This window comes from Berghia stephanieae, chromosome 8, assembly GCF_034508935.2.
Source record: "Berghia stephanieae isolate SIO BIC M18660-M18661 chromosome 8, UCSD_Bste_1.3, whole genome shotgun sequence".
NCBI classification, from domain to species: Eukaryota; Metazoa; Mollusca; class Gastropoda; order Nudibranchia; family Aeolidiidae; genus Berghia; species Berghia stephanieae.
Genome location: NC_088367.1, coordinates 51,102,394 through 51,128,534, shown reverse-complemented (window position 1 = coordinate 51,128,534; position 26,141 = coordinate 51,102,394). Strand labels below are relative to the sequence as shown.

Sequence of the window (26,141 nt, the reverse complement as noted above, 5' to 3'; positions counted from 1 at the left end):
TTTCCTACAGATCAAAATTACACATTGTGTTGGAATCAGGCATGGGAATGGCTTTCAATTTCCTATAGATCAAAATTACACATTGTGTTGAAATCAGGCATGGGAATGGCTTCAATTTCCTATAGACCAAAATTACACATTGTGTTGAAATCAGGCATGGGAATGGCTTCAATTTCCTATAGACCAAAATTACACATTGTGTTGGAAATCAATTTTTCTTGAAATGTCACGACTTTCATTCAATTTTCTATTATTTAAAAAAATCAAAAGCCAAAGAAACAAAAAAAAAAAAAAAAAAAAAAAAAAAAAATCAACAACAACAACAAACAAACCCAGAACCCAACCCCACTCTCCATAAAAATTATTTTAAAAAAACAAACTAAACAAAGCAAAAAGGTCCCAATAGCTCAGTTGGTAGAGCAGCCACTGATCATGCAAAGGGACTGAGATTGGTCACAAGTTTGTTTCTGACCCCCTGTCCACCCAGCACTGATTGGGTAGATGGGTCTATATTACCTCTTGTGGAAAGTACTTTGTAATATAAAAGCGTCCTATCCATTTGATGCAGTAGAAACTGGGCTAAACTCTGGCTCCATGAGCCTATTGGCTCTAAAGGGATTTTTTATTCTTATCGTTCCAAGTTGTAGGTGTGTGCAATGCTGTAATATAACCTGATATTGAATATGGAGTAATGAAATGTAAGAGTCACATACAGACAGGAAGTTACGTAGCTCATCATCCATGGGATCATCCTCTGGTTCAAAACTCTTTTTACTCTCTGGAGGATCTTGGACTTGGACATCTGATGATGAAAAAAATAAATTATCATCTTATTTGCCTTTCTCATCCAAATAATGTCAATGAGATTCTTAACCTGGTTTTATAAATGTCTTATGTGACCTTTGACCTGAATGACAAGAGCAGTCAACCTACCTGTGGTTGGAGGTGGGCTGGTGCCATCCTTGGGGTCATTCTGACTCACCACTGGCTGGTCACCCGGGCTGTTGTCATCAGAATCGGAATCCGAGTAGTCTCCCACCAGACCTGTCAAAGCATTGCCCTGGACTGGAGATAAAACATCATAATAACAATCACTGAAATACTGGTGATGATAATAATAATACTACTATAAAAAGAAGTACGGCCACTGCTATTACTAATAATAATATAAATAATAGTAATAAATAAGAACAATCATCAATATGCAGAGGTCCCACTTAACATGAAATAACTTCCAAGAGGAGATAGATTAGATTTTATACGACTTTTATCACTATACTTTTGGAAGAAAACTGCCGTTGTTTTTTAAACGACAATATGTGCAATGTTAACCAAATAGCACATACATATATGAAGGCTGGTTTTCCAAAACTCGTTAAGTCGATTTTTCTACTTTTTGAGACTTTCCATCCATGAGATAAATTGAAATGTAAAGTTTATATTAATTAAGCATCAAATGGCACAAAAATTTTCTTAGATTTGTGTGAATTTGAAGTTTAAATATGATAAAACAATAAACAGAATGACAAATTTTAGGGGAAATAATCATTAAGGAAAAATAGGAAAAACAGAGATAGGGAGTTTTTTGAAAACCACTGTTCATGTTTTTTGTTTGTTTATTTTGTTATAAATGGCAGAAAACGGCACAGGGTGCATTTCCCATTCCTAGTTCATTCAGACAATACAAGCCAAAGACCAATAAAAATATTAAGTTCTTACAGAACATGACAAACAAAATTTCAAGAAAGTATACTTGTAACAAACTGTAGTGGGCAAAAAGTAGAAAAGTCCTTATGAGTGCCTTGGAGCCTGATTCATGTAGCCTTGAGAATTGCTTCCTACCTCTTGGAAAGAACACTAGAACACTGATGGAAAGTATTTTGTGACAGACTAGAATAGTTCTATTTAAAGGGTAGCAAGCAATTGTCTGTATTGTGCTAAACAACAACTGGGATAAACTATCCCACTTCCTAGGCCTCATGGATTAGGACTACATCTTTAGTTACGACCTGTAAGACGTTATATAGCCGAATAGCCATTCTCCATTAGAATGGATCTGTGATTTTATCGGGGAAAAAGGAGAAAACTAATTGAATCTCTTGAAATAATAAATAGAAAACCTTTTATATCTTCAGTTACACAATTCTCACACCCACCCACTTATATATGTCATTAAAATAGAGTCCAACTCAAACTAGATACAGACATACAATCAAACACACCCACATACATATGTATGAACATTGCACAGATACAAATACAAATACAAACATACACACGATTTTACACATTCCCACATATATATGCATATTGCACAGACACAAAGACAAAAACATACATACACGATTTTACACACACCCACAAATAATATATGCATATTGCACAGACACAAATACAAATACATACATACACGATTTTACACATTCCCACATATATAAATAACATAGAGGAAACACAAATACATACACACAACACAGACACACAGTAAAATAAATAAATGTGTAGAGATTCATCATCAAATACCTGAACTTTCCGCTGACTGAAAACCTTTGGAGTAGCCATAGCGATCTGTCAAGAAAAATTATTAAAATCGAATTCCTGTCATGTTTATGTTTTTATTTTTGCTTTATAAAATTTCTCCACTTTGACAATGTCACTATTGATATATATGTTTCATACATTGATTCCTTTTGAAGTTTAAGTAATTTCTGAATGCACACGATTGCTCAGGGCAGCATCATCATTTCCCCTGAATTGGGAGAGAAATTATCAGAGTTTTGCACCAGCCGGAGTCTAATGGTGGCCACCCTGCATAGTGGGATCTCGTGGGGTCAGTGCCCTGTACTCATTTGTGGAATGTTTAAAGAAACAAGGTCTACTGTAAAGTGACCACTATTAAAATGTCTGTTGTCTTTCCTTCTGATGGGGACCTCATTACTGTACTTGTAATATGTGGAAAACACCTACAAAGTTCAGAGCTAAACTTTTGACTTATTATTGTAAAAGGTAAAAGGGAATATCTATTCATCCTGACATTATTAGAAAAGGTAAAAGGGAATATCCATTCATCCTGACATTATTGTAAAAGGTAAAAGGGAATATCCATTCATCCTGACATTATTAGAAAAGGTAAAAGGGAACATCCATTCATCCTGACATTATTGTAAAAGGTAAAAGGGAATATCCATTCATCCTGACATTAGTGTAAAAGGTAAAAGGGAATATCCATTCGTCTTCGTAAGTATAGTTTTGAAATGGAGTTTCATTGCACAATTCAAAGAATTAACCCGGCACGAGTTATTTTATCTTTATACATACATCAAACCATATCTGTTTTGAGAGAGATATTCCTGAAACTTTATAATATGAAATATGTTAAACTAACTGTAAATAATACAATACATTTGGTCACATGTTCAAATTCAAAACAAAAAACTCCCCCAAAAATGGAATAAAATTGAATTGAAATAGAATTAAATAAAATGACAGAGTTCATGCCTATTTTTTAAAAGTGCAATAAGATTATCATTTTACTCATCATCATTATTATCATTATTATACTGTCATCACCATCTTTGTGTCTTACGTAATTGGCTCCCAGAATCCCCCAGCTGGAGGACGTGTCTGCGATGACCTCCTCTTCTAGACATATGGAAAAATAATTTCACCTGAAAATTATAATGGAAAAAAAAAAAATTAAGAAGGCCTGGAATTGTTACCAATCCCAAATAAAGTGTAGTCAAAAATGATAGAAGAGAGATAAAATTGTGGGTGTAGTCAAAAATGATAGATAAAATTGTTGGTGTAGTCAAAAATGATAGAAGATTGATAAAATTGTTGGTGTAGTCAAAAATGATAGATAAAATTGTTGGTGTAGTTATAAAGATATTAAATGAAGAGGAATATAATATATGGGAATGTATGTCAAAAAAACAAATCAGAATAAAATTGTGGTGTACTCACAACTGATAGTAAAATTTTTATAGTAGTCATAAATTGTAGATAAATTGTCTTTAGTCAAAAATGATAGAAGATTTTAAAACTTGTGTAGGTAAAAAATGTCAAAGAAAGATAGTAAATCTAAGTCTAAGAATAGTCATTTATTATGAAGACTCATTCAAACTGAAATGAAAGGAATAATAATAATAATAATGAGGAAAATGTATCGGCCCATCCGTCAAACTAAAACAAAATCATGACATAAAATATCATAGTGTCCTACACTACTGTTATAGTGCACATCTAAATTTATTTAATAGTAGAGGTCTTTATGTAAATTTGTAATGAATTGTCCTTTCGTAAAAAAAAACGATTTTTAAAAATCTATTCCAGAGGTTTAAAATAGACTTATGGTCAAAAGGTAAAAAAAGTATTTGTTTTTACTTGTTTTATCTTAGAAGTTACTATCACTCAGGGGTTGTGGATCTTACAAATTAACATTGTAAAACACTGGAAATACAAAGGTGAAAAGAGTAAACTAGGTTGAGCACCCCTTATAATTGAAACAGAATAATATCATTTCTCTATAAAACTAGATGACGTTTTTATAAAGTTAACGTGAAGATTGATAGAAGAATGGTTTAGAGAGATATATGGATAAGGCAATGATAGAAAGAGAGAAACGGAAAGAGAGAAGGACAAGGAAAGAGTGAGTAAGTAAGAATTTAAAAAAAGAAAAAAAAAAAAAAGAGAGAGAGAGAGAGAGAGAGAGAGAGAGAGAGAGAGAGAGAGAGAGAGAGAGAGAGAGAGAGTTACCTCCACATCATCATCAAAACCACAGCAACCACTACCACCATTACATCATCATAATCCTTATTCATCATCATCACCAACACCACAATTACAACCACAACCACAACATCATCATTACTACCACTACCTACTAGTACTAGTATTGTGAATAGTGAGTTCCTCTTCGCAATTGCGAATAATGATTTCTTCTATTCGCAGTAGTATTGCATATATAATGATTTCTTCTATTCGGAGTAGAACTGCGAATAGTAGATAGCTGGTCGTTTTCGTTATTCGCAGTAGTAGGAGTAGATATTCATTCATTTCAGTTAGTTATTTGCAGTAGTACAGGAGAGAGAGAGAGAGAGAGAGAGAGAGAGAGAGAGAGAGAGAGAAAGGGGGAGGAGAGAGAGAGGAGAGAGGAGAGAGGGGGAGAGGAGAGAGAGAGAGAGGAGGAGAGAGAGAGAGAGAGAGGAGAGAGAGAGAGAGAGAGAGAGAGAGAGAGAGAGAGAGAGAGAGAGAGAGAGAAATGATGGGCAAATCTGTGTCACAGTTCTGTGTGACCGCTAGTTATCAATTGTGAGCTAAAACCATGACTTGGTTAAATTGATATATCTCTGGTGTTTATTTACATAATTTGATAAATTAAACACCAAAATAAAGGGCATTGAACGCTCTATCATCATGTTGTACAATTACCGTTTCCCTCCCTAAATTCATTTAGAAGACATTATGGAAAGATAGCTTAATGTTAGTGGGCAAGAAAATTAAGCTGTGCATTATCATTCATGAAAAAATTCCCTAAAAACATAAATAATCATAAAAGTCAACCATTTTCCTTTCCAATGATACCATTTTCAACTATCAAAACTGCTTCCCTGATACCCTTTGAGCGATCCATACAATCACACTCATTTCAAAATCTACCAAAGTAAGGCCATTTCAGCCTGCACTGCCGTGGTCAGCGTCAGTCATTGGCTCCTAGCCTCGTGACGTCAGTGTTTCAAGGGGATCCCCTTTCGTTTTTTCAGTCAGCTGGTGCCCAGTTTCAGGTTGATTGCTATATATAGTAATTTTTGGGGTGTTTTTAAGGTATAAAAAATTGAATAACTCTGCTTCTACTATATAACCTAGAGACAAAATTAAAACTGTTTTATCAATGGGATGATATACTGCATCATAGTAAACCAGATTTTATACTGTCAATTGAAAAATGAATTTTCATTTAAATGCCTACTTCTTTTCTTCTCAAGCTAACACACTCTCATTCAACTTCAAGCAAATCGACAACACGCCATTTTGAACAGAAAACACAATGTTGTGTTTAGTGAGGGGATAACGACTAATTTTCAGAGATGGGAGAGCGCTTCTACTACTGCGAATAGTGATTCTGCAGTGGATTCACTATTCGCAGTACTACTACTGCTAATAAGCACTTCGTTTTTCTATTAGAAGGGTTAGCTTATCTATGTCTTACTAAAGGTGCTCGGGTGTTTGTTTTCCCAATAAGGGTTAGTTAAAGTTACTATATTTCATTTTTTCTTAGGGTTAGTAAAGAGAGAATATTTGGTTTATTTCCCTTAGCACGAGGAGCTTTCGGAAGGCCTCCCTGAATAACAACAGCTATGATCAACGCTCATGGATATTTCCAGTCACAACTTCCCTCTATGAGATAGGTGGGTCAAGATTGGCTCCCACTCCTGCTGTTCCCGACTATTTTTCACTTTGACTTTGAGGTGTAGTAAGTGTAAGTATGGTGCTAAGGCTAAGGACCACCACTACCCAGTCAGTGCCACTACTAGTAGTACTATTACTATACTGTGTGTGAAGTAGAAGTAGATGTGCTTGAATAACCCAAAGCAACTCAACACACCAAATGAATATTATCAGCAAATCAGCCTGCCTGACTTGGCACTGAACTGGGGAGGCCTTCCGAGAGCTCCTACATCCCCAGTATTCTTTTTTTTTTATAATGTTCTAAGTAATAGTAGGGGGTTTGGTAATAGGGGGGGGGGGGGTAAGGTAAATGTAAAAGTCTCCCCCTCCCAAAGTCAAAGAATACTGGGGATGTAGGAGCTTTCGGAAGGCCTCCCCTGAACTGACTGATGACCCGCGGTGGATGTGGATGTGAGTAAATGAGAATGAGAATGACTGAGAGTGAGTGTGAGAGAATGTGAATTGAATAGGCTATGTGGTGATTCGACGAATCATTCGTGATGAGTTGAAGAGAATGAGGTGAAAGTGAATGTGAATGGCGATCTCACCTTGTGTACAACGGGTGCTAGAACATCATTTTTCGCAGATGGCACAAATGCTTTATTCCTTCTATAAGAATTTAGATGAATATCAATATTTTCCTCTTATTTTAAACAAAATATATAAATACAATTCGAGACTTCTTTTTCGTCAGAATTAGAAATAAAAATGAAACAAATCATTAGGTAGCTAACCGGAAAGAAGAAATGATTTGGATGAAGTTAAGCAATAGAATATTTGCCTAGTCGGATAATTTCTATAATATAAACGACAGTTGCCAGTCTGAAACAGAAATTTAAAATCTTGAATTTATTCATCACTACTAAAACATTTAAATATATAACATTTACTGTATAACTGATGATACGTAAGGTTGGCTGATAATACTGATGTTATCAAAGAGATTTTTGGTTTATGAACACGTTGATTGAACCAATATTCTCATTAAAGCTCAGATAAATATAGTTGGAACCACATTGATTCTTACTCTTCTTCTTTGAGTTTTGATTGGTAGGAGATAAAGGAGCTCTTCAACCACAATAGTCAGATTTTGTTGTCTTTAGCAATGGGCTCTGTACAAGCAAAGGTAAACTTTTCAATGTCAAGTTGTTATTACAGAATAAAATAATTCAAGTCATATCAGATCGACGAACATGTTGGAGTACAATTTCGAAATATTCAATTTTCTGCTGTATGTGCTGTTATATAACCTATTTGGAAGGCTTCTATTTTACTGCACAGGTGTTATAGTGCTGATGCTAGAAGCCGGCTGTCTCTTCAGTCTTCACTCTTCACTTCATCCATAAGTCTCTGAGAAGTGTCTGTCTCTAGACTTCTGCTCACTGACCTACACAACTGCAACTACTGCTGTAATGCTATTACTATTATATTACAAACAGCCACCAGGATTATAATTTTATATCGTGAAGTTCATTTATTAGTTGTGCCACTCAGCTCGTGTGTCAACAATTCAATAACAATGTCAATAACAATATCAATATCAAATTCTGTAAAAGTAAAATGTTATTGTAAAAAAAGTAAATAACGTAGTAAATGATACCTTCTTTCTTACTCTTACTTTCTCTGATCCCCTCTCACGCCATTTTAAAAACTTATAAATCAGACCTTCCATAAGCTACTACATCCCAAAGTATTCTTGTTCTAGAGTCTAGAGGGGGTTTGGGAGGGGGGAAACTTTTTTTTTAAAGTCTCCCCCCCCCCTCCCAAACCCCCTACTAGAAGTTCTAGTGTAGGGGGTTTGGGAGGGGGGAGACTTTAAAAATAAAAAAAAGTTTCCCCTCTCCCAAACCCCCTAGAACAAGAATACTCGGGATGTAGTTTGTGGAAGGTCTCCCTATAAATCTCCTCTCTCTCTCTCTCTCTCTCTCTCTCTCTCTCTCTCTCTCTCTCTCTCTCTCTCTCTCTCTCTCTCTCTCTCTCTCTCTCTCTCTCTCTCTCTCTCTCTCCCTCTCAAAAATCACTGTACCATTCATTAGAGCTATGGGAACGTATTTCGACTCCCGAAACCCGGGTGTCTAATACTTTTCCATTACTATTATAATTATCACCAGATAATTCGACACCCTGAAGAGTTGAGTCTTTATTTTAGCTTGTTGTTTTCTATTATTTATTTTTTTCTCTTCAAAAACACAAACTGGCAATTTCTATCACTCTCGCTTTGTGTCCCACACTCACATAAACCATCAACAGTACATGAAAAGTGAGTGGAGCAGCAGTACATGAACAACTCTCTCTCTCTCTCTCTCTCTCTCTCTCTCTCTCTCTCTCTCTCTCATCCCTCTCTCTCTCTCTCTCTCTCTCTCTCCCTCTCTCTCTCTCTCTCTCTCTCTCTCTCTCTCTCTCTCTCTCTCTCTCTCTCTCTCTCCCTATTTCTGTCATAAAAACACATATACAAATCCATCACACTTGCACAACTACATACATGAATGCATAGAATTAATATACAATCTTCATTTCTTGGTTTTTCATCTCTGCAGACTGGCCTACCCCAAACATTCCCCTTCGAGCACGTATTAATAGTCGGTCTGATAACCTTACATAATTATGGGATTTTTAACAAAATTGTTTAAGAGGCAATACTTTGCTTTAGGTTGAAAATATTTCCATTACAACAATGAACTCATAACACAGTGATGCCAAAACTCCGGTTTTACTGGAAAAAACTCTGATCTGGAGCAAAAAATTCCGGGCTCTGGGCAACTTCCGTCAAATTCCGGTGAGGTCAATTTGTTCCAAGGATACCCCCCTCCAACCACCACATCATCATCATCACTGCCGCTAGTATTACAACCATGATCACTACCACTACTACTGCAACCACCGCCACCACATCATCATCACTACCACTACTACTACAACCACCACCACATCATCATCAGTACCACAACTACTATTAGGTTTTTGGCGCTTTACTTCATTTGAAATAAGGAAACTTTGGGATTGTATTTGGCATGTGTTTATGTACCATAATATAATTTTTATCAGTTATCTATTTAGAACTATACAATATGTAAATGCAATTCCAAATACCATTCCAATTCCTTTTTCTTGTGTGTGGAAATTCCTCTTTCGGCATTGAAATTCCTACGAGTTGTGTTTGAAACTCCTGTGAGCCAAATTTAAAGTTGGCATCTCTGCATAACATCAGACCTACAAATATGTATATAGTATCACACCTTCCTCTCGGCACACCAGGCTTTCGTTTCATTCAGACTCCATCCAACAAGGAGTGCACACATACAATTTGTTTTGTTATGCGAACAAAGGGTTTCCATTCGAATCGTTCATTGTTTGCATCGTCTCACGTCCCTAAGCATTTTGAATAGTCCCTGCCTTCAGACACCCATTTAGTTCGACTACCACCATGCCGATAAATTCACATGACTGAAGCTGTTGAGGATCGCTAATTCTAAACACTCAACATGTGTATGTGCAACTCAGGTGTCAACTAATCTGGTGACAAGATACACCTGAGTTTCAGATGTTGAATAACACTCCGTAGTGCTATATCTTTCTTTCTACCCACCCGTCTATCTCAGTAAATAGCTCAGCTCATTTGGTATTTATTAAGTTGCGTCAACAACAAGGAGGTCTTTGTTTTGTTAGGCCTGCAATGCCTGGGGTCAATTTGTTTCTTTCTTTGGATAAATAAATCCTATTCAAAATAACTATGTATATATTTACTGTTTTCTTTGTGAGTGGTGGACACCTTTGGAATTTCTCCCTATCCAAATCTTGGTACTCGTCTGTCTATCCATCCATTTACAGGAATCCGTGTTTTCTTAGATTAATTTCTGGTTTGGAAAACTGGCTCTCGTTATTTACACACACACACACACACACACACACACACACACACACTCTCTCTCTCTCTCTCTCATTTATTATCTCCCTGCTCTCTCTCTCTCTCTCTCTCTCTCTCTCTCTCTCTCTCTCTCCCTCTCGTGCCATAACTGTTATCTATCTACTATCTGTCTGATCTAAGCTTACTGGTGAAAGCTAAGACTAAGATGGGGGAATTTGACTCTAATGAGCTCATTCTGTTTGCCAAAATTGAATTTCTTGTACATTTTTAAAATTATTTCTATTAAAGACGGTAATGAATTTGGAAACAATCATTTGTTTTGTTTTGTTTTTTCTCAATACATATCTGTGTTTCATATATTCTTTTTTAACTTGATGACAATTTTCCTCTTTTCATTTCAGGCACCAGAGGCACAAGGACTGAAGACATCTGTATGTTATTGTTTTTCATTGTCAGGCTAGAGGGAGGCAGAAGGGGGGGGGGGGGGGGATTATGTCTTTTATTGTCATTGCCAGTCAAAGTTAGGCACGAAGGGGGGGGGGGGGGGGGGGGGGGGGGGCTTGTCATTTGCTATCAATGTCAGACTGGCAGGGGTGGGGGACATTTAATTTGTCATTGGATATGCATTTTTTTATGGGATTGGGGGGGGGGGGGGGGGGGAGGGATGGGCAACTCCTGTTTTCCATACTGACTGAGGTCCTAAATATGATGCTCTAACACTAACATACTGTATTTTGTATTCCAATTCGTTTTGCTTGGTCGTTTTGTACATCTGATTTTCACCCTTCATGATAAACATTCCCCTGTTTTTTTTTATTATGTTGTAAATTATGAGTGACACTAACAGTGACACTAACTTATAATAATTTCGTAATGGCTTCGTGTGACTGAGAAAGAATAAAATAAGATAGAACAAAACAAATGAATTTGATTTCTCACCAGTCCTCTCTGTGTGATGTTTTTGTCTCCTGCAGCCTAGAGGGCTATGGATTATGTTTAAGTTACATCACAATAACTCATCACTTTTGTGAAATCTACATTTCTAAGACCATAGAGAAAAGAATAAGAGAGAGTTTGAAGCACTGGGGTTGGTTACTCAATCTTTCGAGAAATTTATGAGTAGTGGGAATCATTTTGATTGTGTTACGTTTAGATGGATTTGCTGGGACAAAACACATTTTTGTGAGGCATCCTAAACAGACCTGCCTGCTGTTACAAAAAATTCGTAAAATTACGAAATTTTTGCTCCAATCTATAAGTAATTAAAACTTGTTGACGATGAAATTGATGCCAGAATTCTTAATTTTAAGGATTTTCAAATGTTTCAATCCTTGTGTGAGGGTAAATTGTTGGTTTGTAAAGTTAACTACAGCGACTACAATTATTATCTCCTGCTCCTAACAATTACGAATGTTTAAATGTTCAAGTAGGCATGTCTGCTCTAAGATGCAGAGATGGTGGGGCTTGTCTCTAAGATGTAGCAATGTTGCCTGTTGACAGTTGCCATGCTCATGATGAATGAGAAATGATAAGTCATATCATGTAAAGTTTTACTCATCAACCTTTCTCTTATAATTGTCTTTTGCAGTCAGTTACTTCTGAAAAGAAAAAAGATGACCTTTTTGTCAAGCTTGAAAAAGTCCCAGTAAGTGAGAGATTTCAATGAAATAAAAAGGACTGTGGGTTCTTCACAGTCCCAGTAAGTGAGAGATTTCAATGAATTATAAAGGACTTTGAGCTCTTCACAGTCCCAGTAAGTGAGAGATTACAATGAAATAAAAAGGACTGTGGGTTCTTCATAGTCCCAGTAAGTGAGAGATTTCAATGAATTACAAAGGACTGTGGGTTCTTCATAGTCCCAGTAAGTGAGAGATTTCAATGAATTACAAAGGACTGTGGGTTCTTCATAGTCCCAGTAAGTGAGAGATTTCAATGAATTACAAAGGACTGTGGGCTCTTCATAGTCCCAGTAAGTGAGAGATTTCAATGAAATACAAAGGACTGTGGGCTCTTCATAGTCCCAGTAAGTGAGAGATTTCAATGAAATACAAAGGACTGTGGGCTCTTCCCAGTCCCAGTGAGAGATTTCAATGAAATACAAAGGACTGTGGGCTCTTCACAGTCTCAGTGAGAGATTTCAATGAATTACAAAAGGACTGTGGGCTCTTCACAGTCCCAGTAAGTGAGAGATTTATTCTATAACATTCGGTCCCCAAGCTCTAGTGTGTCATTGAGCAGATCGTGCTGGAAACTGACGTGCTCGAATCCAAAGTTTATTGTGTTTAAATTGGACAAAGATGGGTTTAAACAGAAACAACATCCGATGTAGTCAGTGGAAAATGATAGCAAACTTTTGCCGGGGTTTTGTGTCTTTTGGGTAAATTCCCCACTCGATTCAAATATTCACACTGTAGGGAGAACTGTTTCTCAAGCATAACACCTTAGAAAGGTAGTTGTCTCAAAGTTTGTTTCCTGATGAAAGCAGGGGATTGAAACGTTTGTTTCATGTTGTCCTCACTTACATGAGTCACCTATACTGACTATTTCTTTAGATCAAAACCTCCCAGCTAGTTTGATAATTTTATTTTTAAAAAAATTAATTTAGCTTTTATATAGCACAATATCCACTAAACGTGCTCAATGCACTTTACAAGGGGTCCCTAGCCAACAGCAACAGTTAATACATAGGATGAGTCATAACGCCTGTTAGGCGATATTACAATTTTTTCAGACAGAGACAGTGCTGTTCATGGCTGGATACTTATTTTACACCCGAGTACAGTGGGAGAATGTGAGTAAAGAGCCTTTTCTAAGGACTCAACTGTGCGCTGCTTAGAGCAGGACTCAAACCCAGGATCCTTCTAACCGAAGGTGATTGTCATACATCTGGATGACATAGCTGTAAAATTTAGTACACTATTACTGTGAATGATATGAATGGAAATGGTGATGCACAATGTCCAAGAAATGACAAAGTGTTTTTGTGTCTGTTGAATCAGGTTCGTGTCCAGAGGATAACAGTGGACGGGTTGACAAGAACCAAGGATGATGTGGTCATCTCAGAGGTCAAGTCCATTTTGTCAGCAAGCACATTTGATGAGGTAATGATAAGGAAATAGATATCAGATAAATTTATAATATAAAGGAGCAAAAAATAAATGTACTCTGTAAATACTTTGTTTAACGTTATACTTGACTGGTATGACAGTGACGAAAAGCATCCTTTGATAGATGGCCCCAAAAAATATGGAAAAGTCATTGAATTTATTGATTTAATCTAGGAATCAAAATGAAAATAAGATAATATTCCTTTTATTTACTCTGTTGTGCCACGCTGCCCCATAAGATTGTACATTTGATGACACACTCCCCCCCCCCCTGATAAGATTGTACATTTGATGACACACTCCCCCCCCCCCCTGATAAGATTGTACATTTGATGACACACTCCCCCCCCCCTGATAAGATTGTACATTTGATGACACACTTCCCCCCCCCCCCCTGTTAAGATGTACATTCGATGACACACTTCCCCACCCTAGCCTAAATGTACTTTTGGCGATAAATGAACAAGAAGTTAGAGCTAAAGTTAAACTTTCCATTTAGCTTTATATTTATTTACTGGCCTTTTTTTTTTTTTAAAGATTTGACATGCAATGAAGTGTGGCCAGTTTCAAGGTTTTTCAACATGCAGATGAACTAAAATCTGAACTACAATAGTGAAATCTTAAACCCAAATTAAACAAGACTCAATGTTTTATTTGGAGCAGAAATGATTGGCCTATCTTTTTAAAAATATATTTTTAAAAACGACCTAATGCAATAAAACTAAGTCCATTGGAAATAGCACAATGATAGAAAAACTCCTTAATCACCGGTTGGAACTGACACTGCCCATTGTTCATTCATTCTTATCCAACTAGAAATGACAACCTCTTGAATGCTATCACAGAGAACTTTTATATAAAAGAAAAACGATTTGTGACACAGTAGAAATGAAACAAACACTGCATGGGGAAAGAACAGAGCTTGTGTCATCTGCCTAATCTCTATATTTATTTGACAATAAAACAGATGGGATATTTTGGAGATGGATCGTACAACTCCTGGCAAATCAGTCTTAACTTTCACTTATCGGGTGGTTGGATGGGAGCATCACCCTTGAATCATATACCTATGATGTTCGCATGGGTGTACGATCCGATAGTGATGTCGTTTCTTCTTCTCTTTACTAGCCTATCCTGCTTCTTTGGTTTGTGATTGTATTTTTGACAGGGGATATTTTTTTTTTTTGTAAATCTTCTGCCTGTTTGTTCTTGGTTATTTATAATTTAGCTTATGATATCTTTAGGTTATGATTTTGATTTACATTTGTACTATTTTTGTTGGATTGCTTGTTTTTTTGTTTCAGCGGTCTCTCATATAACCTCAATTGTGTTGGAAGAGACCTAAAGCAACAAACAAAAAAAAAACTTTCACTTATCTCCCCTTGCAACAATTGGTCCACTTTATCTCAAGATAGATCGTACAACTCCTGGCAAATCAGTCTTAACTTTCACTTATCTCCCCTTGCAACAATTGGTCCACTTTATCTCAAGATGGATCGTACAACTCCTGGCAAATCAGTCTTAACTTTCACTTATCTCCCCTTGCAATAATTGGTCCACTTTATCTCAAGATCGATCGTACACCTCCTGGTATTTCAGACATAGCATGCACTTATCTCCCCTTGCAATAATTGGTCTACTTTATCTCAAGATCGATCGTACACCTCCTGGTATTTCAGACATAGCGTACACTTATCTCCCCTTATCCCTACTTATCTCCCCTTGCAACAATTGGTCTTCTTTGTCTAAAGATGGATCGTACAACTCGTGGTATTTCAGTCATAGCGTACACTTATCTCCCCTTATCCCCACTTATCTCCCCTCGCAACAATTGGTCTACTTTGTCTAAAGATGGATCGTACAACTCCTGGTATTTCAGTCATAGCGTACACTTATCTCCCCTTATCCCTACTTATCTCCCCTTGCAACAATTGGTCTTCTTTGTCTCAAGACAGTTGTCGTAGAATGCCAATCAAACTTCTCAACCTTTCACTGAAGAAAATTAGAAAAATACAATTGAATTGGTATATAATTCTGAAGACTGCATCATTTCTAATTTCTATTTATAGATGTTGTAAACTTTACCTTCTCTCTCTCTCTCTCTCCACCAGCTGGTACAGCTCAGCTATGGGGCCAAAATGAAGATGGAGCGTCTAGGCTTATTCAAGAACGTTGTCATTTCTATAGATATCAGTAAAGGTAGGAGATGGCTGCTACATTGATTTACTAGACATTGCTTGCTGCTATTTATTGTATTATCCATTTGGAAAGATCTACCTGTGTGTAGGATAACATTGATGCTATTAATGCTGTACATTTAGATAAAATACTCATAACATCCACCAGCCAGATATAACGTACCAACACACAAAACTATGTGGAACCTTAAACATTTTTTGTCTGATTGATACAATTTAGTGAGAACTATACATAAAAATGGCTGGCTAAAACGTCAATTTCTATCCTTCTATAGTGTGTGATTGACTTATCCAGTCGTAAAAATGTATCTGTAAACAATAACAACACTTTGTAGGTGTGTCGAAGTCTAACATTGTTTGCTGCTAACGTGTGTTGTTGTATAATCCATTTGTTAAAATGTATCTTTGTAACGTTGTAGGTGTGTCAAAGTCTAACATTGTTTGCTGCTAAAGTGTGTTGTTGTATAATCCATTTGTTAAAATGTATCTGTGTAACGTTGTAGGTGTGTCGAAGTCTAACATTGTTTGCTGCTAACGTGTTTTGTTGTATTATCCATTTGTTAAAATGTATCTGTGTAACGTTGTAGGTGTGTCGAAGTCTAACATTGTTTGCTGCTAACGTGTGTTGTTGTATAATCCATTTGTTAAAATGTATCTTTGTAACGTTGTAGGTGTGTCAAAGTCTAACATTGTTTGCTGCTAAAGTGTGTTGTTGTATAATCCATTTGTTAAAATGTATCTGTGTCACATTGTAGGTGTGTCGAAGTCTAACATTGTTTGCTGCTAAAGTGTGTTATTGTATTATCCATTTGTTAGAATGTATCTGTGTAACGTTGTAGGTGTGTCAAAGTCTAACATTGTTTGCTGCTAAAGTGTGTTGTTGTATAATCCATTTGTTAAAATGTATCTGTGTCACATTGTAGGTGTGTCGAAGTCTAACATTGTTTGCTGCTAAAGTGTGTTGTTGTATAATCCATTTGTTAAAATGTATCTTTGTAACGTTGTAGGTGTGTCGAAGTCTAACATTGTTTGCTGCTAAAGTGTGTTATTGTATAATCCATTTGTTAAAATGTATCTGTGTAACGTTGTAGGTGTGTCGAAGTCTAACATTGTTTGCTGCTAAAGTGTGTTGTTGTATTATCCATTTCTTAATGGTTTATTTTCAATCCAAACCAATGAAAAGACACATTTGACCTATAACCTCCAGCTGCTATTATGTCTAACTAGTTTGGCTTGTGGTCTGGCACTTGCCCTCAGACTGTTAAGTCCCTGGTTCCAGTCCCAAACTGGGCAGTGCAAAATTGAGTCCTTGGAAAAGTCTCTCACACATATTCTCTCTGTGCACTTAAGTGTAAAATGAGTACCTGGTTGGTAACAGCATTGCATTGGTTCTGTTGAAAAAACAAAAATGTAATTCCACCTTTGAGGTGCCTTGTCTTGTCCTACATGTTAAATGTGTTGTAGTTGGCTGTGGACCTTTTGTAACGCACTTTGAGCACATTTAGTGGACGGATATTGCGCTCTATAAAAACTCAACAAATTTTGCTGTTTTTTTCTTTTTACAGTTTCTAAAAATTGATTCGATATACAATTTACAGAAGCTGAGTTTAATGTAAATAAATGCTGTATTAAGAGTTCTGTGAATTGAGTTGCTTACACAGCTCTGTGTTCCCAATTACATCCAATTACAGTATGTTTTAACATTCAATTTGAAGGGACCCTCAGCACAAATCTTGTTTAATATTGGCAAATTCCAATTGATGTCTTGCTATTCTTACATTCATTTTGATCAACCATTTTACACGACTGTAACCACAGGATACACTTTGGTGCAATGGCTTGGATTCTTAGCTTCAAAGGGAAGATAATTCCATTTAAAATGTTCTTGATTTCTGTAGCCCATGTTACTTACTCGCATTCTCTCTCCATACTCAGGTGGTAAGTGAGTACGGGGCTGGTTCATGTCTGGTCCCACCTGAAAAGTGTTGTTGTTGGCTTGGGCCCCATGTAAAGCACTTTGAGTTAGTTTAGTGAATATTGCCCGTTATAAAGGCTCATTTTAAACACTTGTTTTCCCCTTTTATAACATCAAGTTGGTTTTCCCCCCAGATAAACGTGAAAATGGATATGAGGTGCTTTTTGAGGTCCAGGAGTTTCGAAGAGTTGATGGGGGTGTCCACACGTCCATCAGTAATAATGATGGCAGTTTGGTAAGCTTTCATCTGTTATTTGTTGTCACCCGTCGTTGTCTTAATGGCAATCCTTTTTAAAGGGGATCCCAATAGCTCAGGTGGTAAAGCACTCGCTTCACATGCAATGGGATCAAGATCAATCCTGTGTGAAGTGGAGATTTTTTTTCCCACCTCCCCCCCCCCCCCCCCCCCCCCCCCTCCTGTCAGCAGTGATTGGGTGTTGGGTCCTTAAGATGGTGTGGAATGTATTAACGATTAGACTGATATCCTATCTAAAGGGTAGCAAGCAATTTTTATTGTCAGTTTCATGCCATAGAAACAGGGATAAACTTCGGTGACATGAGCCGAATGGCTGTAACGGATTACTTTTTTAAAAGTTTTTTCTGTAAAAGTGACTTAAAGTTAAAGGGTAGAAAATTGATAGCAAAAATAATTCTCTAAATCAATATGTATGCAAAGATTTAATTTTGTTTTTCTCAAATTTCCACAGGACTTTCAAATGAAGCTGCCAAATTTATTTGGAAGAGGAGAAAAAGTTTTTTTTGACTATACTATAGGAACCAAAAAAACACATGGATACAGTGGATATTTCCGGAAACCTCTCAACAACAATCCAGACATTTTGTAAGAAAATCACTTTTTATTTATTTATTTATTATTATTATTATTTATTATTATTATTTATTATTATTATTATTATTATTATTATTATTATTATTATTATTATTATTATTATTATTATTATTATTTATTATTATTATTATTATATTTATTATTATTATTATTATTATTATTATTATTATTATTATATTATTATTATATTATTATTATTATTATTATTATTATTATTATTTATTATTATTATTATTATTTTATTATTATTATTATTATTATTATTATTATATATTATTATTATTATTATTATTACTATTATTATTATTATTATTAATATTATTTTTATTGTTGTTATTATTATTATTGTAATTATTGTGAAGGGTGAAATACTTGATAAGTCATAAGCCCCCTGTCCCCCTTGCCATTAGTTTTGTAGCTGGGCCTCTCAGATTTTTTGAATGTACTCGTTGATAGACATGCATCCTGTCCAAAGGATAAGCAAGTCATTTTACTTACCATGGAATATTAACAAAACGAGTGTAAATCCCAGCTCTATGAGCCATATGGCTGTGAAGGACCACTACAGGACTAGATAAAGACACTTTTCTCCTTACCATCCATATATTAGATTGTGTTGAGGTCCTGATGTACTCTGTACCATTTAAATGGTTGTAGAAAAATGCCATCTTTTCCAAGAGGATTAGAACCCATATATTATGTCATTTATATCGAGGAGTGTCAATTATATCAAGAAAATAATGACCCATATGTGTCAGTTACATTAGGAAAATAATGACCCATACATGTACTTTTTATCCAAGAGAATAATGACACATACGTGTCTGTTATATTAGGAAAATAATGACCCATACATGTACTTTTTATCCAAGAGAATAATGACACATACGTGTCAGTCATATTAGGAAAATAATGACCCATACGGGTACTTTTTATCCAAGAGAATAATAACACATACGTGTCAGTTATATTTGGAAAATAATGAGCCATACGTGTACTTTTTATCCAAGAAAATAATGACCCATACGTGTTATCTCCACAGCTTTGGTTCGACCATTTATCAGTTCCATGGAGAATATCCCTGGAGTGGATACAAACAAACCGACAGGGGTTTGTCTCTTGATCTCACTGTAAGAATTAAGATTGCACAATATGCTCAGTTGTTGTGTGTATGTGTGTGTGTGTGTATCTGTGTGTGTTTACATTATATATATGATGGTTGTTTGTGTGTATGTATTAATAGTTGTGTGCATGTTGCGTGAATGTGTTTGTGTGTGTCTGTTTGCCTATGTGTTTACATAACACTAGGGGAGAAGGGGTGTATTTGAAGGTTAAGCTAGTTTGAACCTGCCCTATTCATTTTTATTGATCACTTGTAACAGTCCACGTGTTCCAGAAGTATATAGCATTCAATTTTTCCTTGTCTGTTCTACCTTCAGTTTCCAACGATCCTGGGTTCACACAACCTTCAGTGGGAAGGCGTCTGGAGGGACCTCCGCTCCATCTCCAGAGAAACCTCTTTTGCCATTAGAGAACAATCTGGTCACTCGTTGAAATCAAGTTTAAAGGTTTGGAAGTCATTTTATAAAAGTAATTATTATGATTTGAAAATGGTCACTTTAGTTTTTGGATGTGTTCATCTGGTGACAAAAAAGGTGTGAATGAGTACCTGATTATAAGCAGTCATGGATAATTTAAGTATTTTGTGTGTAACAACAATGAGAATGTATAACAGGTGATGAAACGGCACTTTGATGCCATAATGCATTCTGGGGGAATACGCGTAGATTTGTGAAGGGCAAATAGCATGGTTGAATCATAGAAATGTTGAAGACAAAAAATGGTCACATTTGGTTTATTTACTCAACCCAAAATATTTCTTGCTGCATCTTTTTGTTCCTCTTTTCAAACCAAACGATGACATCTAAGGATAAACTCGAGTTAAAACTACATCAGGACAATAAATCCTGTCAATATTTTGTCAGAGAACCTTAAGATGTTACTTTTTCTATCATTGGCATACAATCAATGATGTTGAATGTTTCTATAAGTTGTTGTGTGTCCACAGCTACCTACACACAAAACAATAGGCTACTACACATTCTGTCATTGGCATACATTCAATGATGTTGAATGTTTCTATAAGTTGTTGTGTGTCCACAGATACCTACACACAAAACAATAGGCTACTACACATTCTATCATTGCATACATTCAATGATGTGAGTGTTTCTATAAGTTGTTGTGTTTCCACAGCTACCTACACACACAACAATAGGCTACTACACATTCTATCATTGCATACATTCAATGATGTGAGTGTTTCTATAAGTTGTTGTGTGTCCACAGCTACCTATACACAAAACAATAGGCTACTGTTGCACATTCTAAATGTCTATTGCTAATTAATTTTTTTAAAAATTTTATGACACTATGTTTTTAAAAGCTGATCCTCTTATACATGTCAATCTTTTTGTCTCATTTTGGTATTACAAACTTCTATTTTTTCACATATTTTCACATATATTATATATAATCCCTTCATTTCTTGGATTCCAGCACACATTTTCTATCGACACCCGAGACAACACCATTTTACCAACACAAGGAACTCTGTGGAAAACCTCTCAGGTATAAATAGCATCGGGCTTATTGTTGTATCTTATTATTATTATTATTGTTGTTGTTGTTGTGTCTAATTATTATTAGTGTAGTTGTTATGGTTCTTCTTTTCCTTATTTTTCTTCTTCTTCTTCTTCTTCTTCTTCTTCTTCTTCTTCTTCTTCTTCTTCTTCTTCTTCTTTTTCTTCTTCTTCTTCTTTTTCTTCTTCTTCTTCTTCTTCTTCTTCTTCTTCTTTTTTTTCTCATTATTATTATTATTATTATTATTGTTATTATTATTCTTATTCTTATTATTATTATTATTATTATTATTATTATTATTATTATTATTATTATTATTATTTCTACTAATATCAGTATCAACTGACTTATGTCCAACCCAGGAATATGCTGGTATCGGAGGTAATGTAGAATATGCCAAGCAAGACGGAACCTTTCAGTGGAACACGAGCCTTCTCTGGGACACGGTGAGTAATTCTCATTCTCTAAGGACCTTAATTTATCAGGGCTGATATTCTTCCACCTATGTAGTGCTTCATCACAATTCCTCGTTTTCAAAATTTTCTATTTATAAAAAAGACTCACAACAACCACTACATCAACATTCCTATCACCACTTCTATTACAACCACCACCATATCATCAAAGCTAACACCAGCACTACAACTACCACATTATCATCATCATCCCTACAACCACCACCACACCACCGCCTACCACCACTACTAACCTTACCTTACCCGGGTTCCATCTCTTTCCAGAGGTCGGATGTCATGGCCTTCCATCCTTCACGGTCCATTGCAGCCTCGTTGCAGTCTGCCATGCGCCGTCCTTAATGCCATCTGTCCAGGATTTCCTTTGTCTTCCTCTGCCTCTCTTTCCTTCAATTCTTCCCTCCATTATCCTTTTTTCGAGACTATCATGTCTTCGCATATGTCCAAAATATGACAGGTTTTTGTGCTTCACAGTCAAAAGAAGTTCTTTTTGTTTTTGGCCCATTAGGTCGAGGACTTCGATGTTTGTTTTTCTTGCTGTCCAAGGTATTTTCAGCATTCTCCTGTACGTCCACATCTCAAAAGCTTCAATACGTTGTTCTGTCTGTGCGGTTAATGTCCATGTTTCACAACCATAAAAGAAAATGGACCACACATAGCATTTGGTGCATCTCATTCGTGTTCTGATGGAGATATTTGTGTTGGTGAGGATTGGCTTTAGTTTCATGAACGCATTTTTGGCCAGCATTATTCGTCTCCCGATCTCTTTGTCAGACTTTGCATCGGATGTTACCAACTGCCCCAAGTACGTGAACTCCTTTACTTGTTCCACTGGACACTCTTCTATTTCTATATCTATTTCTATGGGCTCTTTCTTTTTTGTTATCACCATTGTTTTTGTCTTCTTCGCATTCATGAACAGCCCCTTTTCTTTACTCTCTTCGTTCACTTTTGAAAGTAGCTTCTGTAGGTCTTCCTTACTTTCCGCCAACAACACCACCACTACTAATAAATAATAAAAATAAATTCCCTTTATTCATCCCTAAGGGGACATTTTTCTTTAGGGTCTATTCCAAGGGAAGACTGGAATAACCCAGGCGTCAGCCGCAGTGCAGCGCCGCAAAGTGAGCTAGGGCAAGGTGACTTGCTCAAGGCCACACAACGCGGCGGGTAGTCGAACTCGGTACCTTTCAGGTATGAAGCAAAGACCGTACTGCTGAGCCACGCTGTCCCATACTATTACAACCACTACCATATCGTCATTCCTATCACCACCAATGCTACAACTACCACCACATCACCAACCTTACCACCATCACCACTTCATCCCTACCACCACCACCACCACATCATCCCTATCGCCACCAATGGTACAACTACCACCACATCACCAACATTACCACCATCACTACTACTACTACAACTGCTACAACTACCACTACTCTCACCACCACATCATTCCTACCACCACCACCACCACAACAACAACCAACACATCATAGTTCCTATCAACACTACTGCTACAGCAACCATTACATCATCATCCCTACTACAACCACTATCGCATCATTATCCTTACCACCACTACGACAACACCACCACATCATCATCCCTACCACCACTACTACTACATCGTCCCTAAGACCACCACTACGACAACCACCCCCACATCATCATCCCTACTACCACCACCACTACTACTACAACTACCACTGCATCATCATCCCTACCATGACTACTACATCATCCTTACCACCACCACTACTACAACCACCCCCGCATCATCATCCCTACCACCACCACTACTACTACAACTACCACTGCATCATCATCCCTACTATGACTATTACATCATCCCTACCACCACTACTACTACAACTACCACCGCATCATCATCCCTACAATCATCATCATCATCATCATCATCATCATCATCATCATCATCATCATTGCCTTTTTCACCCTGTGTCAGGGTATAGGCCACAGACAAACAGTTTCCATCCTTCTCTATCCTGAGCTAACTTTTTTTATCTCATTCCAGGTCTTACCACTTCTCTGTATATCAGCTTCTTTAATTCTTCTCCATGTTCCCTGAGGCTTTCCCCTTGATCTTCTGCCCTGAGGGTTCCAGTCCAATACTTTCTTTGTTATAGTTGAGTCATTCTTTCTAAGCGTGTGTCCAATCCACCTCCATCGTCTTCTTCCTATTTCCTCTCCCACTGGTTTCTGCTGTGTTCTTTTCCATACTTCTTCATTTTTTATTCTATCCGTCCATTTTATTCTGAGTAGCTTACGCATGCACCTGTTTACGAAAATCTGTACCCTCCTTAATACCCTTCCCTAGAATAACCACTATTAAAACCATCACCAGAGCATCCCACCTATCATGAGAAGTACAACGACCAGCACACCATCATCACAACAATAGATTATATGAGTGAAAAATGGGTGGTTGTTGTTGACATTGTATCATGACATTGTGTTGTTTTCATCTGGGTCAAAATATGAACAAAATATGTTTTCTGGGTCAAAATACGAAAAGATATGTTTTCATCTTGGTCAAAATGATATTAGTTGATTTGGAAAAGGTTCTTTACTAACATTCTCTCACTTTACTCAGGTGTAAATGAATACCTGACCATTTACAGTATTGTTTCTGTCTAAAATATGTAATATCGCCTAACAGGTGTCATGTCTGGTCCTCCATGTTAAGTGTTGCTGTTGGCATGGGACCCTTTATAAAGTATTTTGAGCACGTTAAGTGGATATTGGGCTATATATAAATGCTCGGTTTTTAAAAAATTTGGAGCGAATGCTGTTAAACTTGTAAAACTGACCATCTTTGTTGCAATTTTGTACATTCATTTTTCTCTCACTGACCAGGTTTTTCAACTGTCTGTAGCTGGTGGCATCATGCGGTCTCTAGATGCCAATACTCCCATTTCAGTGGCTGATAAGTTCTTCCTGGGTGGTCCCCTCACTCTCAGGGGTTTTACCTTAAAAGGATGTGGACCTCACAGTGATGGTAGGTGGTAATAGTGACGTGGGAGAATTCTCTGTCTCTGTCTCTCTCTCTCTCTCGTCTCTCTCTCTCTCTTCTCTCTCTCTCTCTTTTCTCTCTTCTCTCTTCTCTCTCTCTCTCTCTCTCTCTCTCTCTCTCTCTCTCTCTCTCTCTCTTTCTCTCTTCTCTCTCTCTCTCTCTCTTTCTCTCTCTTTCTCTCTCTCTCTCTCTCTCTCTCTTCTCTCTCTCTCTCTCTCTCTCTCTCTTCTCTCTCTCCCTTTCTCTCTCTCTTTCTCTCTCTTCTTCTCTCTCTCTTGTCTCTCTCTCTCTTTCTCTCTCTCTCTCGTCTCTCTCTTCTCTTCTCTCTCTCTCTCTCTTCTTTTCTTCTCCTCTTTCTTATTTACTACCAACCTATCTATTTAGAAGCAGATAGAAACATAAAAGATAAAAATTCACTCTTCTTTGTCCAAATGATAATGATGATAGTGATGATAACGATGATAGTGATGATGATGATGATGATGCAAATTGAATTTGTTTTTCACATCTTTTGTTTTGTTATTTCTTTATTTCAGAAAATGCCCTTGGTGCTGAAGCTTACTGGATTGCGGCTGCCCACATCTACAGTCCGTTGCCGTTCCGTCCGGGGCGAGGGGGCTTTGGTGACCTGTTCAAGTCCCATTTCTTTATCAACGCAGGCAACCTGGGAAACTTTGATTTGAGTAAGATGTCTCGTCATGTCTCGTCCTACATGTTATGTGTTGCTGTTGGCCAGGGACCCCTTGTAAAGCGCTTTGAGCACGTTTAGTGGATATTGCGCTATATAAAAGCTCAAGTTTTTTAAGACACATGGGACACATCCCAATACGTGGTTAGGAACTGGATTTAGATAATCATGTGCAGTTATGTGGACATGTTGTATGGCACTCACCTTCAGACTGGAAAGTCTAGCGTTTGAGTCCTGCTCTGAGAAGTGCTTTGTTGTGTCCTTGGAAAAGGTTCCTTTTTCTCGCATTCTCTGACCGTATTCAGGTGTGAAATGAATACCTGACCATTAACAGCGTTGACGTTGTCAAAAAATTGCAATGTGTCCAAACAGCTATCATGTCTTGTCCTCCGTGCTAAGTGTTGCTGGTTGTCAGGGATGCTTTGAACAGCCTTTTGAGCATATTTAGTGGATATTGTGCCATGTAGAGTCTTAAGGTAAAATGAGTAGAAATAGGTAATTTGAGTCGTGAAGAAACGTAGTTCTCTCCCCTTTATGAAGGCATTTAATTTCATTGGTAGATCTATATAGATATTGCAATTTCTGAGACTTATATTAATTTTAAATTTTCACTTTGTTTTCTCGATAAAGCAGATAATTTTGTAATCACTAGAGATTGCTGTCAATGGGTGTTTGAATGATGAAGATCAAATGTTGTTTTTTTAATTTTAGATTTGGTGTCAGCTTTCATATAAATTATTGCCTCAGCGTAAGTATTGCACCTTTTTCTCCCACGTGTCCGGACAAAATACACTTTTTTTTCTAAACAATACTTTTCAGTTACACATACAATTCATAGTCATGGATTTGACATTC

At 36.8% G+C, this 26,141-nt stretch overlaps 2 protein-coding genes across 2 annotated transcripts in view; one reads left to right on the top strand and one right to left on the bottom strand.

The window, feature by feature from the left end:
- The window catches only part of LOC144978837 (uncharacterized), a 40,215-nt gene extending 33,005 nt beyond the window's left edge, over positions 1 to 7,210 (bottom strand). Inside the window, exons 1-5 of the mRNA XM_078925389.1 lie at positions 6,996 to 7,210; positions 3,587 to 3,668; positions 2,524 to 2,568; positions 934 to 1,065; positions 714 to 802 (exon numbers count right to left, since the gene is read on the bottom strand). Coding sequence (XP_078781515.1) covers positions 714 to 802; positions 934 to 1,065; positions 2,524 to 2,568; positions 3,587 to 3,650 — 330 coding nt within the window. The 5' untranslated portion in view covers positions 3,651 to 3,668; positions 6,996 to 7,210. The remainder of the gene's footprint in view (positions 1 to 713; positions 803 to 933; positions 1,066 to 2,523; positions 2,569 to 3,586; positions 3,669 to 6,995) is intronic.
- A 306-nt stretch (positions 7,211 to 7,516) lies between these two features.
- The window catches only part of LOC144978835 (sorting and assembly machinery component 50 homolog), a 33,900-nt gene continuing 15,275 nt past the window's right edge, over positions 7,517 to 26,141 (top strand). Inside the window, exons 1-13 of the mRNA XM_078925388.1 lie at positions 7,517 to 7,573; positions 10,714 to 10,743; positions 11,901 to 11,957; positions 13,312 to 13,413; positions 15,531 to 15,618; positions 17,727 to 17,827; positions 18,300 to 18,433; positions 19,485 to 19,572; positions 19,882 to 20,010; positions 21,002 to 21,073; positions 21,448 to 21,531; positions 24,442 to 24,583; positions 25,135 to 25,281. Of these exons, the coding sequence (XP_078781514.1) occupies positions 7,553 to 7,573; positions 10,714 to 10,743; positions 11,901 to 11,957; positions 13,312 to 13,413; positions 15,531 to 15,618; positions 17,727 to 17,827; positions 18,300 to 18,433; positions 19,485 to 19,572; positions 19,882 to 20,010; positions 21,002 to 21,073; positions 21,448 to 21,531; positions 24,442 to 24,583; positions 25,135 to 25,281 (1,195 nt within the window). The 5' untranslated portion in view covers positions 7,517 to 7,552. The remainder of the gene's footprint in view (positions 7,574 to 10,713; positions 10,744 to 11,900; positions 11,958 to 13,311; positions 13,414 to 15,530; positions 15,619 to 17,726; positions 17,828 to 18,299; positions 18,434 to 19,484; positions 19,573 to 19,881; positions 20,011 to 21,001; positions 21,074 to 21,447; positions 21,532 to 24,441; positions 24,584 to 25,134; positions 25,282 to 26,141) is intronic.